This window comes from Cyclopterus lumpus, chromosome 6 (assembly GCF_009769545.1).
Source record: "Cyclopterus lumpus isolate fCycLum1 chromosome 6, fCycLum1.pri, whole genome shotgun sequence".
Classification (NCBI taxonomy): Eukaryota; Metazoa; Chordata; class Actinopteri; order Perciformes; family Cyclopteridae; genus Cyclopterus; species Cyclopterus lumpus.
In genome coordinates, this window is record NC_046971.1 from 9,777,434 (window position 1) to 9,797,261 (window position 19,828).

At 40.0% G+C, this 19,828-nt stretch overlaps 1 protein-coding gene across 2 annotated transcripts; it reads right to left on the reverse strand.

Moving 5' to 3' along the window:
- Positions 1–1,056: 1,056 nt before the first annotated feature.
- On the reverse strand, positions 1,057–11,451 carry LOC117732798 (transcription factor 12-like). Of its 2 annotated transcripts, none has more exons than XM_034535977.1 (13): positions 11,243–11,451; positions 8,794–8,893; positions 8,251–8,396; positions 8,035–8,158; positions 7,870–7,940; positions 7,399–7,495; positions 7,208–7,281; positions 6,212–6,388; positions 5,357–5,468; positions 5,078–5,225; positions 3,238–3,473; positions 2,337–2,507; positions 1,057–2,125 (listed from the first exon to the last, which is right to left on the reverse strand). In XM_034535977.1, exons 1-12 carry the CDS (start codon positions 11,309–11,311, stop codon positions 2,365–2,367), a joined length of 1,497 nt encoding a protein of 498 aa, XP_034391868.1. In that variant the 5' UTR covers positions 11,312–11,451; the 3' UTR covers positions 1,057–2,125; positions 2,337–2,364. The 2 variants fall into 2 exon arrangements, with proteins under 2 accessions (XP_034391868.1, XP_034391867.1); XM_034535976.1 differs by having other exon boundaries at positions 2,333–2,507; positions 11,243–11,450.
- Positions 11,452–19,828: the final 8,377 nt, after the last annotated feature.

Here is a 19,828-nt window from a genome sequence, read left to right on the forward strand (position 1 = left end):
AACAAAGGGACAATGTATCACACTGTAATGTTGTGATACATATCCACTGAATGGGTTGAAGTGGGAAATATAACTGATGGTAACTCAAAGTTCCCATAACATTTAAGGACACCTGGAGAAACGATTGCAGATGTGTGTTGTTTAGTGTGGCCAGTGGTGGAAGAAGTATTCAGATCTTTTACTGAAGTAAATGCAATACCTCAATGTATGAATAATATGATACAACTAAAAGTCCTTCATTACAAATGTTACTTCATTAAAAGTACAAAGGTATTATCATCCAAATTGACACATTACAAGTACTCATTATGCAGATTGGCCCATGTCAGAATAATGTTTATTATAGCGTTGGTTGTAATAATGGATGAATAGATAGCTTTAATGTTGCAGCTGGTAGGCTCATTTTTACTTCTGGTAGCTTGTAAATTTCAACAGGGGATTATTAAAGTCTTATCTCTAGTTATCCATAATGATACATCATAATTTATTTGTTGATTATATTTTGTATTATTAGTTCGAGTATGTAAGGTAATTGTAATCAAATAGTAAAATAGTATTTTTTCCCTCTAAAATTAAAATGTGGAATCTAATGTTTAATGTATGTTCTTTACCGTACAGCTTTACTAATTGTGCAACATTGTTTCTTTAAATTCATTACTTTGATAACTTTAAAAACGTTGCTTTTTTTTACTTCACAACTCCCCAGATTTATATTGTGACCCTTTGGTGGGGGCCGACCTTTAGGTTGGGAACCGCTGGACTATACTATAATACTAGCTGCACTTGGACCAGCTACAATAGTTAAATAAAAATGCCAATTGATTAATGAGTACAACCATCAAATAATATAATATCTTATTATTTAAGTACTTTCACATTTGATACTTTTAATTTTGCAGATAATATTTGTTCTTTTCTTTACTTTTAAATGCACTTATTGGAGTTGTTTGTTGTATCGGTACCTAAACTATTATTCTGACACTGTGCTGTACTTTAAATACAGGAATTATATGATTAACACTTCTATACAACATGATAGAACACACAGACTCAAACTATTTGGAAAAAAAAGACATTTATTGCTACATTATCATTTTGACACATGCCTGTAGGCTACTTCAAACTGTACACATACTGTACATGTTATGATGGGAGTATTACAGATTATTATTTATTAACTGTTCAGCAGAATGATAAGCAAACAAGACATCAATTATTCTGTAATACTGTATTGCTCAGAGCATCAGAGCATGACATGTGGGCTACATCTAGTAAAACTGCACAAAAAGGGTTTTTCTGTGTAAAAGTAAATAGAGAATATTATGAAATTCACAATATTTGTATAAAAGATAAGTTACATAACTTAGAAAAAATGTAATGTTCTATTAAAAACTCAAACATGCAAAGAGCTTCGACTACGTCTGAAGAGCAATAATTACACTGAGAAGAGGAGGGATTCCCTCCACCAGTGTATCATTACGTGTAATCCTTTTAACAACACACATTTGTAACAAATGTACAGATAACAGATGATGCCCACGCGTTAACACAACATTCTCTGAGATCTGTTCATTCATAGAATGGTCAAACTCCTGCAACACTCAGACACACACACACACAGACACACACACACTCACACACACAAGCACACACACACAGACACACACAAACACTCTCTCTCTTTCACACACACACACACACACACACACACACACACACACACACACACACCACAGGACAAATGAAATCCGTTGTCTGAACACACAGATGTGGGAATGTCGGCCCTCTGAGCTCGGTGTACGTGGTAAATAGTGAAACACTGTAAAAGTCAGTCCGAAGGTTATCTGGCTCTGCCAAAAATCAAAACTGCAGATGACCCCTCGTCACTACTGGGTTTCAATCCTTTCAGATATATTCAAAACAGACAGATAATCGATAAATATACAAAATATGTACAAAACATCTGCAGCTTACAATGCATTTGTCTGTTATAAGTAAAGTTTAGGCACAAAGTTAGACTGATGATTGTTCAACGGAGAGGTCGACCTCCAAGCTCAAATTCAGAAGAAATGCTGGACCTCCAAAAATCGTCTGGATGCTTCCTGGGATGCTCTTCACTCAACATCTGAGACACAGAGATAATGACAAAATTAGACCTTTTATATAAACATTATTAATGTTGAGTTCTTTCCAAACAGGGTTTGGTAGCGTTAACATTTGGTCAACAACAATATTAAAAACATATAACATGCATGCCTCATTTCGTAAAATGTAAAGTGTATTACAGCTGTGTGGCTGTATAAGTGTAACTGTGTAAGTTGATGTCACATACTTACTGGATTTGATGCAGTTATTATCAGATATTCAGAGGTGGCCCATGGGGTTCGCTGCGACTGTCACGCTGGGATTGAAAGCGAGATGCATGGACTGTGGATCGTTCATGGCTGCAGACGCCTTCTCTTCCTCTCTCCTCCGCAGACACGCTGCCTTCGGGTTCAGGTTCCTCTCTGTGGGATTCAACAGGCAACGAGTTAGTGTTTGACTACATTTGAAAAAGAAGCTGAAGATGCGTGGTAGCACGCGGATATTATTCATTTCCATCCTCTGTCGAGCAAATTCAGGAATTTTAGTCATTTTAGCTCTCACTGCATCACCAATTATTGTTGTGACAAATTGCTGTCATGGTGGCTTTAAACCTGCTCTAATCAATATTTGTATCGATCAATTTGACTACATGTTTTGTAAAATATCTCCTGGACAATTTCCAGCAAATTTTCAGCTGTTCTTCTCCACTCATATGGAGCGTTTTAGCATCTTTCAGCTCATTGTTTTTGATCTCGCAACTGTAATGTTTTGGTTCTCTCTCTCATCAGTGAATTAATTCTGTGAACTCTACTCCAGCATATTATTACAAAAGGTTCCAAGATTAGTAATACTGTTTCCACTAAATTCCTTAACCTATATTCGGAATGTAACTTAAGAATAGTTAACAAAGTAAGAGACCCACATTATGTACAGGCAACGTCTGCTAACTGTATAAAAAGCCAACTGATTTGCCCCCAAGCGGTAAAAAACCCCATCTCTCTGGATAAACGGCAGCTAAACATATTTAGAGTCTGTAACCAGCCGGTTTATCTGCTGCACTGACTCCCAACTCCTAGTTGTATGTTTCTATCTCTCTCCTTTAATCATTTGACTTTACAGAGACACAAGGCTCCCTCTCAAGGAAACACTGACCTCTGACTTGTTGTTCCATGCTGAGGATCAGCGACACGGCCTGATGCAGCACCAGCAGCTTGGTCTGTGGCTTCTCACTCTTAAGGTGCAGCTGACACATGTGACCCAGCTCCTTGAAGGCCTCGTTGATGTCCCGCACACGCAGACGTTCGCGGGCGTTGTTGGCCATCCTCCTGTCGCGCTCACGCTCGGCCTTCTGCTCCGGACTCAGATCTTCATCCCCATCCTCATGGATACTACATCAATGAGACATATGAGAAGATGCTGGTTAGGATGGTCCTTCATCTGTTGTCTGATTCTTTTGAGCATGCATGTTAAACTTAAGTGGATCTAAGAGCTTCAGTGGCTCAAACAAAAAGAGTTATAATCGGGATCTCTCTGCCCTCTGCTGGTCACTGAGCTGACTTCCTGTTATTGCATCTCCTAAGGTTATCTGATTGTTCGTTGAGAAGGGCTTTTATATATTGACAAGCACATGTGATCAAGCGAGTAATTCATTTAAAAGAGTTTTTTGTTTTTTTAAAAAGATTTTTAAAGATGATCCTTTCTCAGTCCATAAGCACTGATAGTCAAGAGATGCACTCAAAATTAGTTTTATTTTCAAACATTGTCCAATTCAATTTTAATAAGAAGCCAAAACAAAGAACAAACAGCTGGAGGATTGTCCTCATATGGACCTGGACTTGTACAGCGTTTTTCTAGTCTTCCGACCACTCAAAGCGCTTTAACACATTTTACATGACATCATTCACCCATTCATACAGAAAAGCTAAGGTTCCACCTGCCCATCAGGACTAACTAACATCCACACACAGCTACAGGAGCAATTTGGGGGTTAATTAAGTGTCTAAATAAAAAGAAAAGATGTGCTCAGGCATTAGAGCTGATGTCCTGAAGTGACTTCTGAAACTAGACACCCGAACGAACACTTAAATAAAGCTGTGAGGTTCTCAAGATGTGATCTGGTTTTAAAATCACTGGCTCGTTTGAAAACTAATAAAATCGATCTGATGACAAATATATAACAGACATAGTTAAGCAACAATTAATTGCTAACTATTTTGATACACAATTAATTGTTTAATTAATTCTATTAGCACAAAAAATTAACTTTGTAAGGATGCAAGGATTTGCTGCTTTTCTCAGTTTTATACATATACAAAATAAAAATAATTTGGGTTTGAGACTGTTGATCTAACCAAACAGGCAATGCGTTTATTTCCCCTTAAACTCTAAGAGCTTGTAATCATTTATTTTCTCTATTTAATGATCTAAATAAATCATTTAAAAATATCAAAAGTTGCAGTAAATAAATTACAAATAATAGTATCAACTAAGTGGAAATAACAAAGGGCTGTAACTCAGCCTATTTTTTATTTTAGTTTTAACGGCTATCATGGAAAGTGGTAGGATACTAAAAAAAAAACATCTTCCAAAAATACATCTTCCTAACATTGATGTCTTTAACATTTCCTGGCAGCTCCTCTTTTTCCTCATTTAAGTCCCTGTAACATGAGGAAGGAAGATGAGGCAGAGCTAAATATGCTCGCAGGACACAGCTGCCCTTCACATCAGGGGGTCTGACAGTGTTTTAAATTGGCGAAAGAAGTCGTCTCTAATTCTTGCCTTTTTTAAATCTTTACTGTCACAAAATACTTTCTTTCTCAATTAATTTTTTCCATTGCAGATTATTAATCAGGCACACCACACTTTTTTTTCAGCACTATGACAGATTCAGCAGCTTGAAAAACAAAACATATATATATATATATACACACACACACACACACACACACACACACACACACACACACATTTAGCAGGGTTTGAGACTGTTTACCTGTTATTTCCACTGTTTTCTCCTTGTGTTTTGAGTTCACTCTCATCATCTGATCTCGGGCTGTCAGAGCTGTGTCTGGTGTGCATCATCTCTTCCCTTTCCCCGCTTTCCATCTTCAGCTCCAGATTATTCTGAACTCCCAGACCTCCTGTGGGAGATCACAGAAAATGTTTTTTTTTTTAAATATATATATATTAAAGCCGGGAGATCTCTTAAGACTGTATGGCTCAAAGGTTCAAAAGTTCATATATAGGAGGTGAAATATGCAGCAGCCTCTACCTCCACTTTGCATGGACTGAAGCGGAGTCCTCTGCCTGGCTGGGTACGGATGGCCATTTTGTGTGCGACTCTGGAAGGCTGAGTGGTTGTTGTTCATGTTGACAGCTTCAACCTTTATGACAAACAAAGAAAGGGATGAGATACGGGAAATATCCATGTGTTCATGAGCCAGCAAGCCTGGCTCAGTCACATACAGAAGGTCTATACAACTTTTAGATCCAACCAATGACAAATAAGTCACAAAACCAACATCTGCCTCCTCATTTCCGACGTGACGCTGGGTAGATCTCCCGCTCTACAGAATTAATTTAATCTCAGACAATCTTAATCCTTCCCTTAAAACTACTCCACACTCCCTCCACATACAGTACCATTAATTCTCTACAGGAATGATGATTCACTTCTAACAGACACATTTGGAAAAATAAAAGTGAGAGAATTTAATTCCCCCTCCCCCCAAAGGATTAGACTTAAAAACCCATTCCCCTGCATATACTTCCACTCCAGCTGGGCCAAAATCCCGTGGTCTGCTGAAAACATGCTGGAATGGGAATTTTACGACACAGGCGTCCCTCATCAACCTACAGAGGAATTAAGAGTACGCACACACTGTGTTCTCCACACAAGGGCAGCGCGTCACAGCGCTCTCCCATTGTGCTCAGTTTCCTATTTCAAGGACAACAACCTTTACATGAGGAAAACATGCAGACATGGCGGGTGGAAAATTCCTGTAACTGAACACCAGCACAAACACACACACGCACACACACACACACACACACACACACACACAATGGGGATTCCATACACACTGCCCTGTCCTTCCTTAAAAGCTTAAAAGAAATGGTTTCTAACCATGGCTGAAGTGTGGCAACTGAGCGGCAGAGAGCTGGCAGATCCCAGGTGGCCGTGGAGGTTCTGATTCAGCAGGCCGTGGATGTCAGAGGGCAGGCCGCCTGTGGGACCCACAGCGTGGTTCCTCAGGACGTGGATCACATCGTCCAGTCTGTCCAGTCGGTCCTCCACTTGAGACTGCAAACGCCAAGACACAAAATGTTATTTGTGGTATTGGCCAATCAGGACACGGTTTATATAAAGTTTAATAAAGATGGGCCCTTTTTATTTTGCCAAATGTCAGCTCTAAAAAAAGGATGTTTTTGTGTGCGTTCAGTTGTGACAAAAACAGTTGTGTAAGTCACAAAGTAACAACAAAAGGTACGTTGTAATTTTTATGATAGATCCCCCAGAGAAATAGTACTATAGGGAATTAGCATTATTCACGTTATCGACGAGAGCTATCGGACAAAATTTATATCATATCTGTGCGTTAAATATGAAGCTACAGCGTGCTGCAGGTTAGCTTGATTTAGCATTAAGACCGGGCTCTATTTCTGGCCCAGCTGCAGTGACATCCTGGTCTTTTGTCGAGACCTTGACAAACTGGATGTGTAAGGCTGCTTTTCTCAGTTTGCCCTCATTTGTAGCCATTGGCAGTCTCTTCTGGATATAGTTATCTTTGAGAATGGTATTCTGAAGCCATGGACTGGTTCATTAAGCAAACATCTTTTTTACTATTATTAGTATAATTATTGTTATTATTGGTATATTGGTATTTTCATAGTTTTTTCCAGGTATGTGCACATACTAATGCATGTATTCATTATACTGTTAATTATTGGTTTTAATATACTTATATTCAATATATATATTTTAGGTATTTTATATTGAATATATTATCTTTCTCAGTGTTACTTTATTATATTTGCTGCAATGCTTTATATATGTATATCATTATCGCTACAGAACACTAATATTAAACTTCAGGCATGTCATATCAAATTCGATCTTTACCAATGATATCAGTGAAGACTCATAGTGCGGTGACACTGGTGTCTGAACTGAACTCCGGGGCCACATGTTGGTACCTGAGAGGAAGAAAACAAGCATATTAGACCATAAAAGGGTTGAAAAACACGATGTGAATACATAATATTTAACTTTAGGCAGCTGCTATAATAACAGCATGTGTTACTCCAGTTTACCTGCATGTTCAGCTGTGTTCTGCTGTGGGGACGGAGACCTCACCGGTGTAGACGAGCTGGAGGGGAAGCTGCTGCTGGTGTGATCGGGGGAATAAATCTGGCAGCAGACCGGGAGAGAGAGGAGGGGCAGGCGGGGGAGTCGGGCATTGATCATTTTGAAAGCACAACTTGTCATTTCTGCGTGAGGTTTTACAGCTGCTGCCACAGCCTTTGGAGCAGGCTCGTAACATGAACTCAACTCATCAATTCTGGTCATTTTACTAGTCAGCGGCCAGTAAAAAGTCTCCCAGCAGGAGTGTGGCCCTTCGTTAATATGCACTGGTCTGTTACATGCAGGGACAAACCACTATTTCCCTCTTGCATTATACTGCTGGGGCTCTGAGGTCTTGGTTTCATGCTCTGGTCTGACTGTTTGAACATAACACGGCATAGATGAGCCGTTCTAATGGGATTGAGGTGGCGCATACTTACAGAGGCCAGAGCTTTGCCCAAGGTATCGCCCGTCTCTGACCCTGCTGACACATGTCCCTTGTTCCCTGAGACTGAAAGAAAAGCACCCATTGTAAATGATGACAACATGCAGCAGACAAATTGAGTTGAAATAAGCGCTGAAGATTACTTTCTCCATTTCCTCACCCGTTGAATTCTCTGAGGTGTTGACAGACGGGGTGCGTGATGCTGTATTGTTGCGGTGAAAAGTGGACATTGGTGGGAGACCCCTGTTCATGTCAGCAGCCATCACTGACTGGGGAGAGTAGTCCTGAGCAGTAAGCAGACACACATTATTAATATCAGCGGGGGTGAAAAGGGCGCTGTGCTGTCAATATCCACGTTCCTGGAGGTAAATCTCACCAAGTGACTGTGTTGCAGCGGCTGCAGGCTGCTGTAGCTCCCCGGCTGTGTTTGGTGGGTTGTGGCTGCTCCCAATGCACCTTCATAGCCCTGCTGGTTCAGCCCGTTTACAGCGTTCCAGATGTCAGGCGAGTTGCTCATCCCCTCTAAAATAGGTAACAATATGTTATAGCCTGCACTGGAATAGCATCTCAAGCAGCCAGTCAAATCATGACGTTCTATGAAAACAATGAAGCCCGATCTGTCAGGCAATGTCTGGACAATGTTAATTTATACATCTGATGTTGGAGCTCTAAAATCTAAAAGGCAATGCCCAGTTTTTAAAGACTAGATCGCTGTTTGATATATTAATATTGTTATATGGCGTAAGAGTTGTATTTTCCTGGTTTTAAAGGCTGTTTATATGTAAAGCCATGTCATTCTGAATTTATCAAACACTTCTAGCTGTTCTTATATTTCCCTTTACCCATGGAGTCATTATATGCATATAATTGATGATTATCTCTCAAAAGTCTCATTGTGTATATATTTTGTAATATTCACCAAAGAAGGTGCTTGCGAACACATTGCTGTGGGCCTTGCTGGACGGATGTGAAGATGAGTTCTGGTTGATGTCGTCATTAGTGGGAGACTGCCCATAAACCTGAAGAGAAGAGATTATTTGAGGCTTGGTTGACTTTAAACCATAATATAATGTACAGAAACAATTACTTTCTACATGTCTGGAACGCTCAAAGCAATCTTACTTGCACAACCGAGTGTATTCAGTACTGCGAGTGTGAGCTGAAGCAACAGTATTATAAAAACAAAGCAGAGAGCTGATGCACACTTAGAGCTATGCGATAATCCCTAAGCTGTAGATCCATGCACCTCTTCATCCGGATTTAGGAACCATTCACCATGAGAAATCCCTGCCCTAATCATGATCAGGTTCGACTGGCTTCAGAAGACTGGGATACAATTCCCTCCCAAATATGAATTGAATTACAGGCCTTCACACTTTGTCCTCAGAACAAAACCAAACAGAGAACTGAACGATTCCCTTCTGGGGGAAACTAAATACTGTAAATAGCAAATAGATCTAAGAATTTACCGAAAGATACCTTTTGGTTTTAATTGTAAAGCACGAGGCTAGAAACTGCACATATGCACACAAAACACCCCAACACATGCTCACTCACTCAAACACACCAAGAGGTCTGGGCTGCACCTGCACCTCCCTGGATTGCTTTGATGTGCCCCAGGAAATGAAAATAAACCTCCCTGCACAGCATCAATGGGGTGTCAGTTACCCGGACGACAAGTTCTGTAAAGCAGGCTATTAAAGACTCTCTTGAGTATGCTTGTGCAAGCACACTCACACGCACGCACAGACAAAGACACACGCTCTTAAGCCCACACACACACACACACACACGCACACACACACACACACAGCCGTGACCCTGGCTGGCATGAGTCCCATGGTGATTGTGGGCTAGGCCAAACAGAGGAGCCCCTGCCGACACTGGGCCCGTCTGAGCCGCCTTGGGCAGCATATGGCGGAGGATAAAGCCAATTGTCCTCCTTACCATCAGCATAGCAGGCGACCCGTTAATAATGGTCACACCCCCGCCCCAGCACGCCCTCTCTGGCCCCCGCTGGAGAAGGGGCCATCACCATGTCATCCTCTTTTAACATAGCATTGATTTAGGAACTATCAATCACTGCCTCACAAATGATAAGGGACTTTTTTTAACAAATAGAAAACACAATTAATAGAGGATTGAAATACTATAAAACCTTCACATGGGCTTGGAGTAATCATTTTGAACATGAGTCATTTTTGTTCATCTATTAAAAATGCATTTTCAAAGTTCTTTTAATCTATTAATGTGTAATATATGTAACGAATGGCTACAATGTTTTCCCATTGTAAATGCACACAGCATTACCATGCTAGATGAGTGAAATATCAACTTGCTATTCAGGGCCTATACCATGGCCAACTCCAGCCACATGCAACCAATTTTCTGCCTCTGTGATCCACGATGTCTGGATATGGTTAGTCTCACAGAGATCAAAGCTGCCTTTGATAATGGCAGCAGTGGTGGAGGGACTGCACTGCTCCAACATAGCGGGGTTAAATCAAATAGAAATAGCAGCAATCTGCTTCATGTCAAGATGTTTTCTGCTGCTAGGCTTGACGGTGCTTAGAGAACAGGAAGCACGAGTCCCACTGGTGCAGTTGAACATAGTTTTGTTTAAAACCATGTGAGAGAGGTGTTACTGAATGGTACGATTATTTTAGGAACCGTGCATGCATCAAGTATTGTGATTTGTGAGTAATCGGGATTTGTATTGTCATGAAATGGCATTCTTATATGTGGGTTGAATGCTGTTAAATAGAACCAAACTAACAAGTGACTCATGGTTATCCCAGAGATTTTTTTTTTTTACCTTATAATGTTACACCAACTCTTGTCCTGGATTAACTCTGGCAAGTTGCAACCGTTTTGAACTTTAAACAAGAATAAGCTTCATACCATGTGTGCACAACTCCTGAAGGAAGTGACAATGACACATTCAGCACAAATCAGACGTGTCCTCTCCAAAACATAAATCTCTCTCTCTCTCTCTCTCTCCCTCCCTCCCTCCCTCTCTCTCTCGCTCTCTCTCTCCCTCCCTCTCTCCCCCTCTCTCTCTCTCACACACACACACACGCAAACCAGACCCCGTATATATCCCAACAAAATGTTCTGTGCCGAGTAAGAAACATGCCCCACCGATTCTGAAATGCCTCGTTACAAAAGTGTGTGTGCAAAATGAGAACACGTGAAGTTATAACGCGTCATTTCAAGTCGTATTGTCGTGTAGTAAACTGAGTTTCATTTTTTTTTTTTCCCAAGTCGACGAAAACAGGCGGAACATCTGAGAACACGACTAAAGAGTGCGACAGCCTCATCACACGGACCTCATGGAGAACAGAACCACACAGAAGAATTGTACTCACCGGTTTCATGTTGTAGCAATACATGAGTGGGTTGTTGCCGGTGGCGGCGACAGGATGCGCACAGTACATAACTCCGTCTGGTTCAGTGCAAGGCTCTCAATACGGTCCACAAGCAGCTCGTCTGTCCGCCTCTTTACTCATGAGAATGTCGTCCACATGCACTTCTTCCCCTAACCTACCCCTGCTGGTCATGGAGCTACCCGCAGACAACTTATGCAAATGAGGGCTGGACCATTGCAGGCGGCGGAGAGGGGTGGCCAGTCGTTGGTGCTATTAGTGAGGCTGTTCCTCCATATTATAAGCAGTGTTGTTGTTATTATTATTATTTTGATCAAAGAAATATATCAGAATAAACACAGTCAGGTTGTAGTTTCTACTGTTTTTGTGTGTGTTGACTATTAAGCAAACTGTTTGCCCAAAAGGGCGTAATGACAGTAACTGATTATAATCAGGGAATTCCCCCACTCACGCATGATCAAACACCTTGACCACACCAGAGAAAAGATGAGGGGGGAAAAAAAAGCCATCAGCAGTGTGTGTGTGTGTGTGTGCGTGTGTGTGCGTGTGTGTGTGTGCGTGCGTGTGTGTGCGTGTGTGCGTGTGCGTGTGTGTGTGTGTGTGTTGTTCAGCTGTCATCCTTTTCCAATGGCATCCTATGTCAGTGTAAAATCATATATGCAAGCAAGCTCAGAAAACCCTGTAAGCAATGATGACGCCATGCAGATTATCTCCTGTCCGACAGGTAGAGGTTTCCAGTAAACACAGGCAAACAAACCCTCGCCTGACCTACATGCACAAATAGATCCAAATCTTTAGTTTGTATAGGCAAGTGTGGCGTGCTGAGCTCCTCCAGCGGCCGGGTTAAAAGTTATTTATACGGTAGTCTGGGTGATGTTGATGCTGTTCATGTAAAAAACACTTAAACAGTCCAACTTCCTCTGTGAGATTAAATCCACTGTCAGCTGCCCTGGTGCTGAAACTGCCAGTGACCTATACTACATGTTTAAATACTTTAACAGCCAGAGTCGAAGGTGTGTAAACAGTACAGGCCTGCTGTATTTTGTGTAGTATTGAGTGTGTTACATAAATACGGTTCGCCGGAGAGGAAAAAAACACACACACTGCAGTTGGCGTGACGCTCAGACCTGCAGTGTGCCACACTTTCCTGGCAAGGTTTTTTTTTTGTCCTAGAAAGACTTCACAAGAATCCAATCAAATAATTCCCACTGAGACAGCAGCGCAGCCTTTATCGTGACCCTCCAGTGTTTACACTGAAGGCACTGTGAGAATGTGGAATACTTCCGTAATATCTATTTCTGTTTAAGTCTTCAACCAAAAAGAAGACGTAAACAGAAAAACACGTCATCGTAACAGTGTGCTGTGGTTTCCCTGGGTTTGACTTGTCATGCTCAGTGGGTGTGGGTTCAAAATAGTCAACCTAGTTCTAAAGAATGTGTTCTGTATTTTAAGCTCTGGTAGTGTGAAGGAAGGTATCCATCCCTAAATCATAAGAAGACTATTTAAGCAACAGGACCGTGATAAGAACACCATTGTTTACCGGGGGAAGAAACAGAAAGCACATTTATCTAAGAGCATAAAACCACTAACTACTGTCTGCTGGTTTCAAACTGTCTGAAGGTGAGATGTTCAGTCCACTCAGCGTCCTTAAAGTCAAAGGCTAATCCCGACTATCCATGCTAGTGTTAACTGGGTCAGCAGGTCATTCTCTTCATCATCATCAGAACAATCACTGGTGGACATTTCATTTTTCTTCTTTTTTTTCCTTAAGTTAAGATATATATTATTAGAGGAAATGTTCCTAATGCATGTGTCTTGAATGAATAACAACATTCAGAAGTTCTACAAATAAGAGTCATTCAGGAACATCAGTGGCTACTGAATGACCTTCTACTCTGACAGAGATCAGTTTTCCTATCTGACACACTAAGCATGGATAACACACACACACACACACACAGAGAGAGACACACACACACACACACACACACACACAAACACACATCTTAGGTAAATGATCCAAGAGCAAATATATACAGTCCCCTAACCCTGAACTTTGCATCAATCTTAGTTAATTGCAGTCTTGTCAGGAGTGCGATTATTCAAACAGGTAATGCAAATGTTAATGAGTTCATATTTGCATATCTTTATTTTCCCATGGTTGAAATGTCATTGGTTTTGACACTCTACAATGAAGAATGTCACTCCTGATGGCCCCCTGATACGTTGTTGGCCATTAAGAGGCCAAAAAAAAAGAGCAACGGAAGGGGATGGAGGAGACATGAATAAGGAGCCAGGCTCAAAATAAAAGAAAGGAAATGGAGATGTTTACAAGCCAACAAATAAAAACACATGCAGGCAATGACGTCATCATAGCAGCCCGCGGTTATCTCATTTAATTTAATTTGAAGAATATATTAGTGAGTGGCGCAGCATCTGATTCTTTTCTATTTTGATGTGGCCATGAACAAAAAGAAAACATACGCCTTTGAGTCTGAAGTCACGGATGTCCTTTGATTGTAAAATATGCTCTTGTGCATACTACGCCTGCAACACACATTTTTAGTGTGGCTGGCATATTGCTCATTGTCATGCGCCTGATTTGACATGGCTTAAATAACTATCTTCCTGCCAGTGATTGGCATTCACACAAGAAGGGGTGAGTGGGACTGGGGAGCAGATGGTGACATTCCACATGACCAAACTGATCAATCAGCATGCTGGGACGCAGGTGCAGCGCAGGCGGGCAGCACCACACCATCTATTTCACCATCTACGGGGCACAAACACATGGGCACCAATCGTGGCACCCTAAGGGTCTGCATGCTCCTGTGTCCCGCTGCGCCAAGGTTGATGACATCAGAATTTCCCATCCGCTCTTCAACAGGATGCCAAGAAAAAAGAGAAGGGAAAAAAAAGAAAAAAGAGAAGAAGCTCTTGTATAAACTCTGCAGTAGCAGCCCGGCCTGGGATCGGTCGGGTAAGTGACGTCAAAGCCAGGGACTCCCATATTTCTCCCTGGTAATGAATTAAAACCAAACGTGGATAAAAGTACCTTCACATTTTTGGAATTAGCATTGTTATTTTGGGGATATGAGAACAGTATTTGAGGATTCAAATGTCATACATGTCTTCCTTATTGCAGGTGCACAGTTGATCCTATTGTTAGGTTTAGCTTTTGCAAAAATATATAAATACCTTTTGTTACTTTTAGGGCTGCAATTAATGATTATTTGTTATGTATTATTTATTAATCTGCAGGTTGTTATGTTCAGTTAAAAAAAAAAAAGGTCTCTATGGAAAAATACTACCTCCCCAAAGAAATACCGTTATTTATCACAAGCCAAGGTGATGTATTCAAATTTGTTTGTTTGCCCAATAAACACAACCTTATATTTTAACAGCTGGAAGAATAAAATGCTTGCGAGCTTTCCTGAAAACATTATTCAAAAAAATGTATCTCTTATCAAAATAGTAATTAATTAATATTATTGTAATGGACTATTTATCGCCTAATTCTTTGAGCTCTAGTTTCTTTCCTATGAACTTTAACAACACATTCTTTGGATGAGCACGTACTTGAATTACAAGTGATGAATGTACCAGACCAATAATGATAGCTTGGTTTACACTATACACTAACCATATGATTTTCTTACAGTAGTGTGTCTCTTCTGAAGCAGTTCATACAGATTAGATCTGTAAATATTCTCCTTCAGAGGACATGAAAAGCAAACTGGCCTACTGTACACATGCATGCGTGTTGGCTGTGGTGTTTGATACCTGCTGGCCTGACTCTGTACTGAGGATCTCCGGCATCTTCAGGATAAGACCTGAGCACAGCAAGCTGATCTTATAGTCTGGCCTGAGTGCTGGAAGAAGTGGGGGTTGTAAGAGGATTGGAGCAGCCATGGCTGCCTGGTGCACGTGAGAGGCAGACTCACCGACCTCTGCACCACGGTGACCTCGCTGTCCCGCACTCACCAGTAAAAGGAGAAGACAGGTAGCGTTAGGTCAACTGCCAGTCTAATGCGTGACCTGCTCGATTTCCTGGGAGCAGCTAATGAAATCTACAACAAACAAATAATTGGTATTTGTGGACATGTGTTTACGTGTGCTAACATGTTCTGTATATTTTAAACGTATACAGCCAAAGGTCCATCATATTAGCTGTAATTGTATTTATCTCATAATAAACTGAAGAAATACAATATAACATTTGCAGACTGGATGGCCCATGCCATCTTTGACTTTATGTATTTATTTGTATACAATATGTGTTGTTGTATTTTAGTTATGTTTAAGTAGGAGTTGTCCCTGCATGTGTTTGTTAAATATGGCTCAGCATAATGTGAAATAATTCCTCTAAAAAGTCATATTTTGTGTCAAATTTAAATAATCAATCAATATAAGTCGACACATAACTTTGAAGTAAGTATGTCACGTCCACATGGTCACAAAAATGGCAGCAACTTTGTAAGAGTGTTGTGTAAATCTTAACATTCGGAAAAGAATGAGCAAGGGCAAAGACTGCTGAGATGAAACCTTCTAGCCCAAATCAGTAGTGACAGGAGATTGACAGTAAAATAAATCAGTCCAGAATAGCCAGCAAGCGAAGGTCAAAAATAGAGTGAGAAAACAATGACTAACAAGGAAACAACATTTTCTTGAGATTTAGATGAAGTGTCACTGTTCCACACCTCCGGTGTTGCTAACAAGCCAGCAAATGATGAGGTTTGAGGGATGTGTGTGTGTGTGTGTGTGCGTGTGTGTGTGTGTGTGTGTGTGTGTGTGTGTGTGTATGTAATTAAAGCCTGTTATTATATGAGAAAATGTTTTACAATTTCACAGACTGTTCCATAAACACCAAATGACATCTCAGTCGTTCACACACCAGAGCTACATTAACAATATCATTTGACAACTCCTCCTCATATGTGCCCTAATTTGTGGACATTTATTTCTGCTCTCCAGGAAACAGTTGCATAACATCTCCGTCTATCTCTATCTATCGCTATTCGTTTACAATTCCCCAAAACCACAGCCGACTTTGAGATCCATCACAAGATGTATAGTTAGTATATATATATATCAGTATTTAACCAAAATGTAAATATTTTCTTTTTTTTGTCATCAACTTGCCCCTAAAATATATGACTTTTAGGAGAAAGTGTAAGATCACGACTCAGAAAACCATACTTATTAACATACTCCTCAGGATATCTTCAGTATGGTCAGGAATAAATACCAGCTGTAAGATTGGTGGCTCAAATTCTGTAAGCAACCGTCAGTAATTAATTTTCATACATCCTATTAAAAAATGTCATTCATATTAAGCACACCGGTCTGTATCCCCACAGAGGATGATGAAAACCAACATCTGATGATTAACTTGGACGCGTTACTGAATCCTGAGAATAATGTCCTCATTCACACAGGAACAACTGGATGTCCCCGCTTGACTTCCAGGGCGTAGTATTCGTAGTATTCGTAGTATTCGTAGTATTCGTAGTATTCGTAGTATTCGTAGTACACACACCCAGTTAAAAGACTCATCTTCTGTATATCTCCAATATAAATAGATCTTGTGTCAAAACTGATTTGTTTGAAACAATACTCTACAAATATGACAAAGATTATGTATGATAAAAAAAAACCATGGTGTAATAAGAAGCTTCTAACTAGTTTTTCTTAATTAATCTTACATAAATATATAATATATCCATATTATTATTGTGTCCTTGTAAGACAAAAACACACACAACTGGACAATTATCACCACATAATAAATACTATTCTAATTTTAGTTTTAATACTTCTAGTCTCTAAATAATTTGATGACGTATTGTTTTATATCTTGTGTCCTCTTATTTATATAGTTAGATGGTGTGAGGTCAAATTACTGACAGTTGTGTGAGTGTGGCTTCTTCTTAATGTGTAATAGCTCATACCACGAAGAGAGATTCACACTTCACACACTCACACACACCTACACACACACGCACACACACACACACACACACACACACACACACACACACACACACACACACACACACACACACACACACACAGAGTCCTTTAAAATATGCGAGGTCAACTAGAGTTACTTTTAGAAGTGGTTGAGTAGTACTCTTTTACTGAAGTAAAAGAAGCAATACCACAGTGGACAAATACGCATTGAGCAAAAGTAAAAGTACTCTGTATGCAGAATGGCCTATTTCAGAGTAATGTTTATTATATTATGAGATTATAAAATGTTTTTATTGTCAAACACGGGTCTGATTTCAACTGATTACTGGGTATTTGTAATAATCATGATATCATAAAAAAAAATTCATCATTAACTTCTGTGCTCTGACAAAACGCTTCGTCACTGCAAAAGACCAACACGAAAGCAGTGATACAATGTTATGAGAGACATTACATAAACACAACTGGAGCAGTGCAAACGCCCTGCAAACAAACTGAAACCAAGCAGCGACTATATTTTATTCTCTCTAGTTCCTGTTGTTCTTATCTTGACAGGTATTAAGTCATCCTAGTCACTGTGTTCGTGTCCGTACATGCCTTTCCCGTATGCGTGTGTTTGAGTGTGTGCGTGTGTGTGTGTGCGTGTGTGTGTGTGTGCGTGTGCGTGTGTGTGTGTGTGTGTGTGCGTGTGTCTGTGTGTCTGTGTGTGTGGGTCTATCGCTGTCTTGCATTATGTTTCATGATGCATGGTGTCAGTGGAGTAACATTACCTGTTTCCATCAACAGATGGCGGCATAAAATAAGTCATGATGAAAGAAATTATTTAGGTATTCTTTTTCTGGTGGCTTCATTGCTGTGACTTTATATTTTCATGAAGGAGATATAAAAACATCCCTATTATGTGTAGTAGGTTAAAACAGTGATTACAATCAAATTAACTAAACATGTGCACAGCCTAATATATGTCATTGTCAAGTAGGTGCACTGTTGTGACATAAGTGAACATTATATTTATATCTGGAACAGACAGTCTCAATCCAAATCATCCTCTCAGGTTATTTTTTCCGCTAGCTGTGTCTCAGATTTCAGCCGAAGGAAAAAATAGTAGGCTAAAGTGTGTGATGAGCAAAGAGAAATCTTGGAGCAATCTGTTTGATGCTTCAGCATTTCTTCCTCCACTGAAAGTCTGATCAGATAATCATTCGATTGAAACATATTGGTAGATCATTGGATCGATACACGCGCTGGTAAATGATCGGTTTACATGATGAGGTGATATCATCTTGGCTGTTTACCCGTCATTGTCACTATCTGATCAACCAGCTTCCTGCAGCAGCGCCCCTGTCGGCCGATAGCGGAATTGCAGCACACAGACCAGCATCAAGTTAGAGGAAACGCAATAAAAAAACTTAAAATCCCCGTCAGGATTTTAAAATTAAGACTTTTAAAAACACACGCACAGCAACTGGAAAAATAGCAGTACAATGATGTATTGAAAACCCAAGGATTTACTTTCAACCAATGATTAGCTTTATTGTTAATTATATCTGACAAGAATTTATTTCAATTAATGGATCATTATTTTTTTCTATAACATTTGCATCACATATTACCAGAGCCCAAGATGACATATTCAATTGACTGTTGTGTTGTTCAACCAGTCCAACGACATTCAGGTGATATTTACGACTATTCAAGTATATGAACAGTGTTTTGCATTGATGCTTTAAAAAGTCACTAAATTGATTAATAGACTTTCAAAATACTTGCCAATTAATGTTCTTACAGTACTTGGTTGGCATCATTTGAACCCAGATACTGAATTTATTTCATGAGGGTCCTTTCATAATTTTGGATTTTCTGGTTGAAAAGGGCCAGTAGTCAAAGTGAGTTGACCACATTGTGTATTATGTATACAGTATCAGGGATGCCTCCAGTACCCCAGGTTCATTATTTTGCAATTTGTTCAAGGTAATTAGATATTTGCAGAACAACAACATACATGTACTTGGTGTATTCTAGCATAGGGGAACTCTCACATAGTAGGAAGAACCAAGGCTCAGCTCATGTCCTTGTTTTCCCCGAGGGCCCGAGGAGTTTTTTCTGGACCTGGTGCACACACTAACACCACAGGTTCATGATTTTTCAAGTCTGCCTTACAACAATAGTCAGGTTTTAATGTGTACATTTAACGAGTTTTTGCTTGCTATAATCATTACTCCAGTTTATACTGGTCATTACAATATCCCTTCATGATGTGCCTCCAATGTAAGTGATGGGTTAGAAAAAAACTACAGTCTTTGTACTTCCTTATAAGAGGGTGTTAAATACTAAACACCTTCTACATGTTAATATCCCTAAATAAATACTATCTGTGGAAATACAAAGAGAATCTTAGTATTATGTTAGGAAGGGATCTTTTGTTGGCCAGTGTGAACAGCATACATGATTACAGCTTGCAAAAGCTATTTGAATGCACATCTGGAAATGTCATTATGCACATCTGGACATGTCATTATTATTCAAAGACACTCTTGTTAAAAAAAAAAAAAAAGTGAAACTTTCCCGTAAACAGTTTCAGATCCCGTGCTTTTA

What these genes read in the sequence shown, in the direction of transcription:
- LOC117732798 (XM_034535977.1), bottom strand. Translation starts at nt 11,311, where the DNA reads ATGTACTGTGCGCATCCTGTCGCCGCCACCGGCAACAACCCACTCATG. An exon ending in CGCTGCAACACAGTCACTTG is followed by an intron (nt 8,159 to 8,250) that starts GTGAGATTTACC and finishes CTTACTGCTCAG; the next exon opens with GACTACTCTCCCCAGTCAGT. An exon ending in AGTCTTCACTGATATCATTG is followed by an intron (nt 6,389 to 7,207) that starts GTAAAGATCGAA and finishes TGGCGTTTGCAG; the next exon opens with TCTCAAGTGGAGGACCGACT.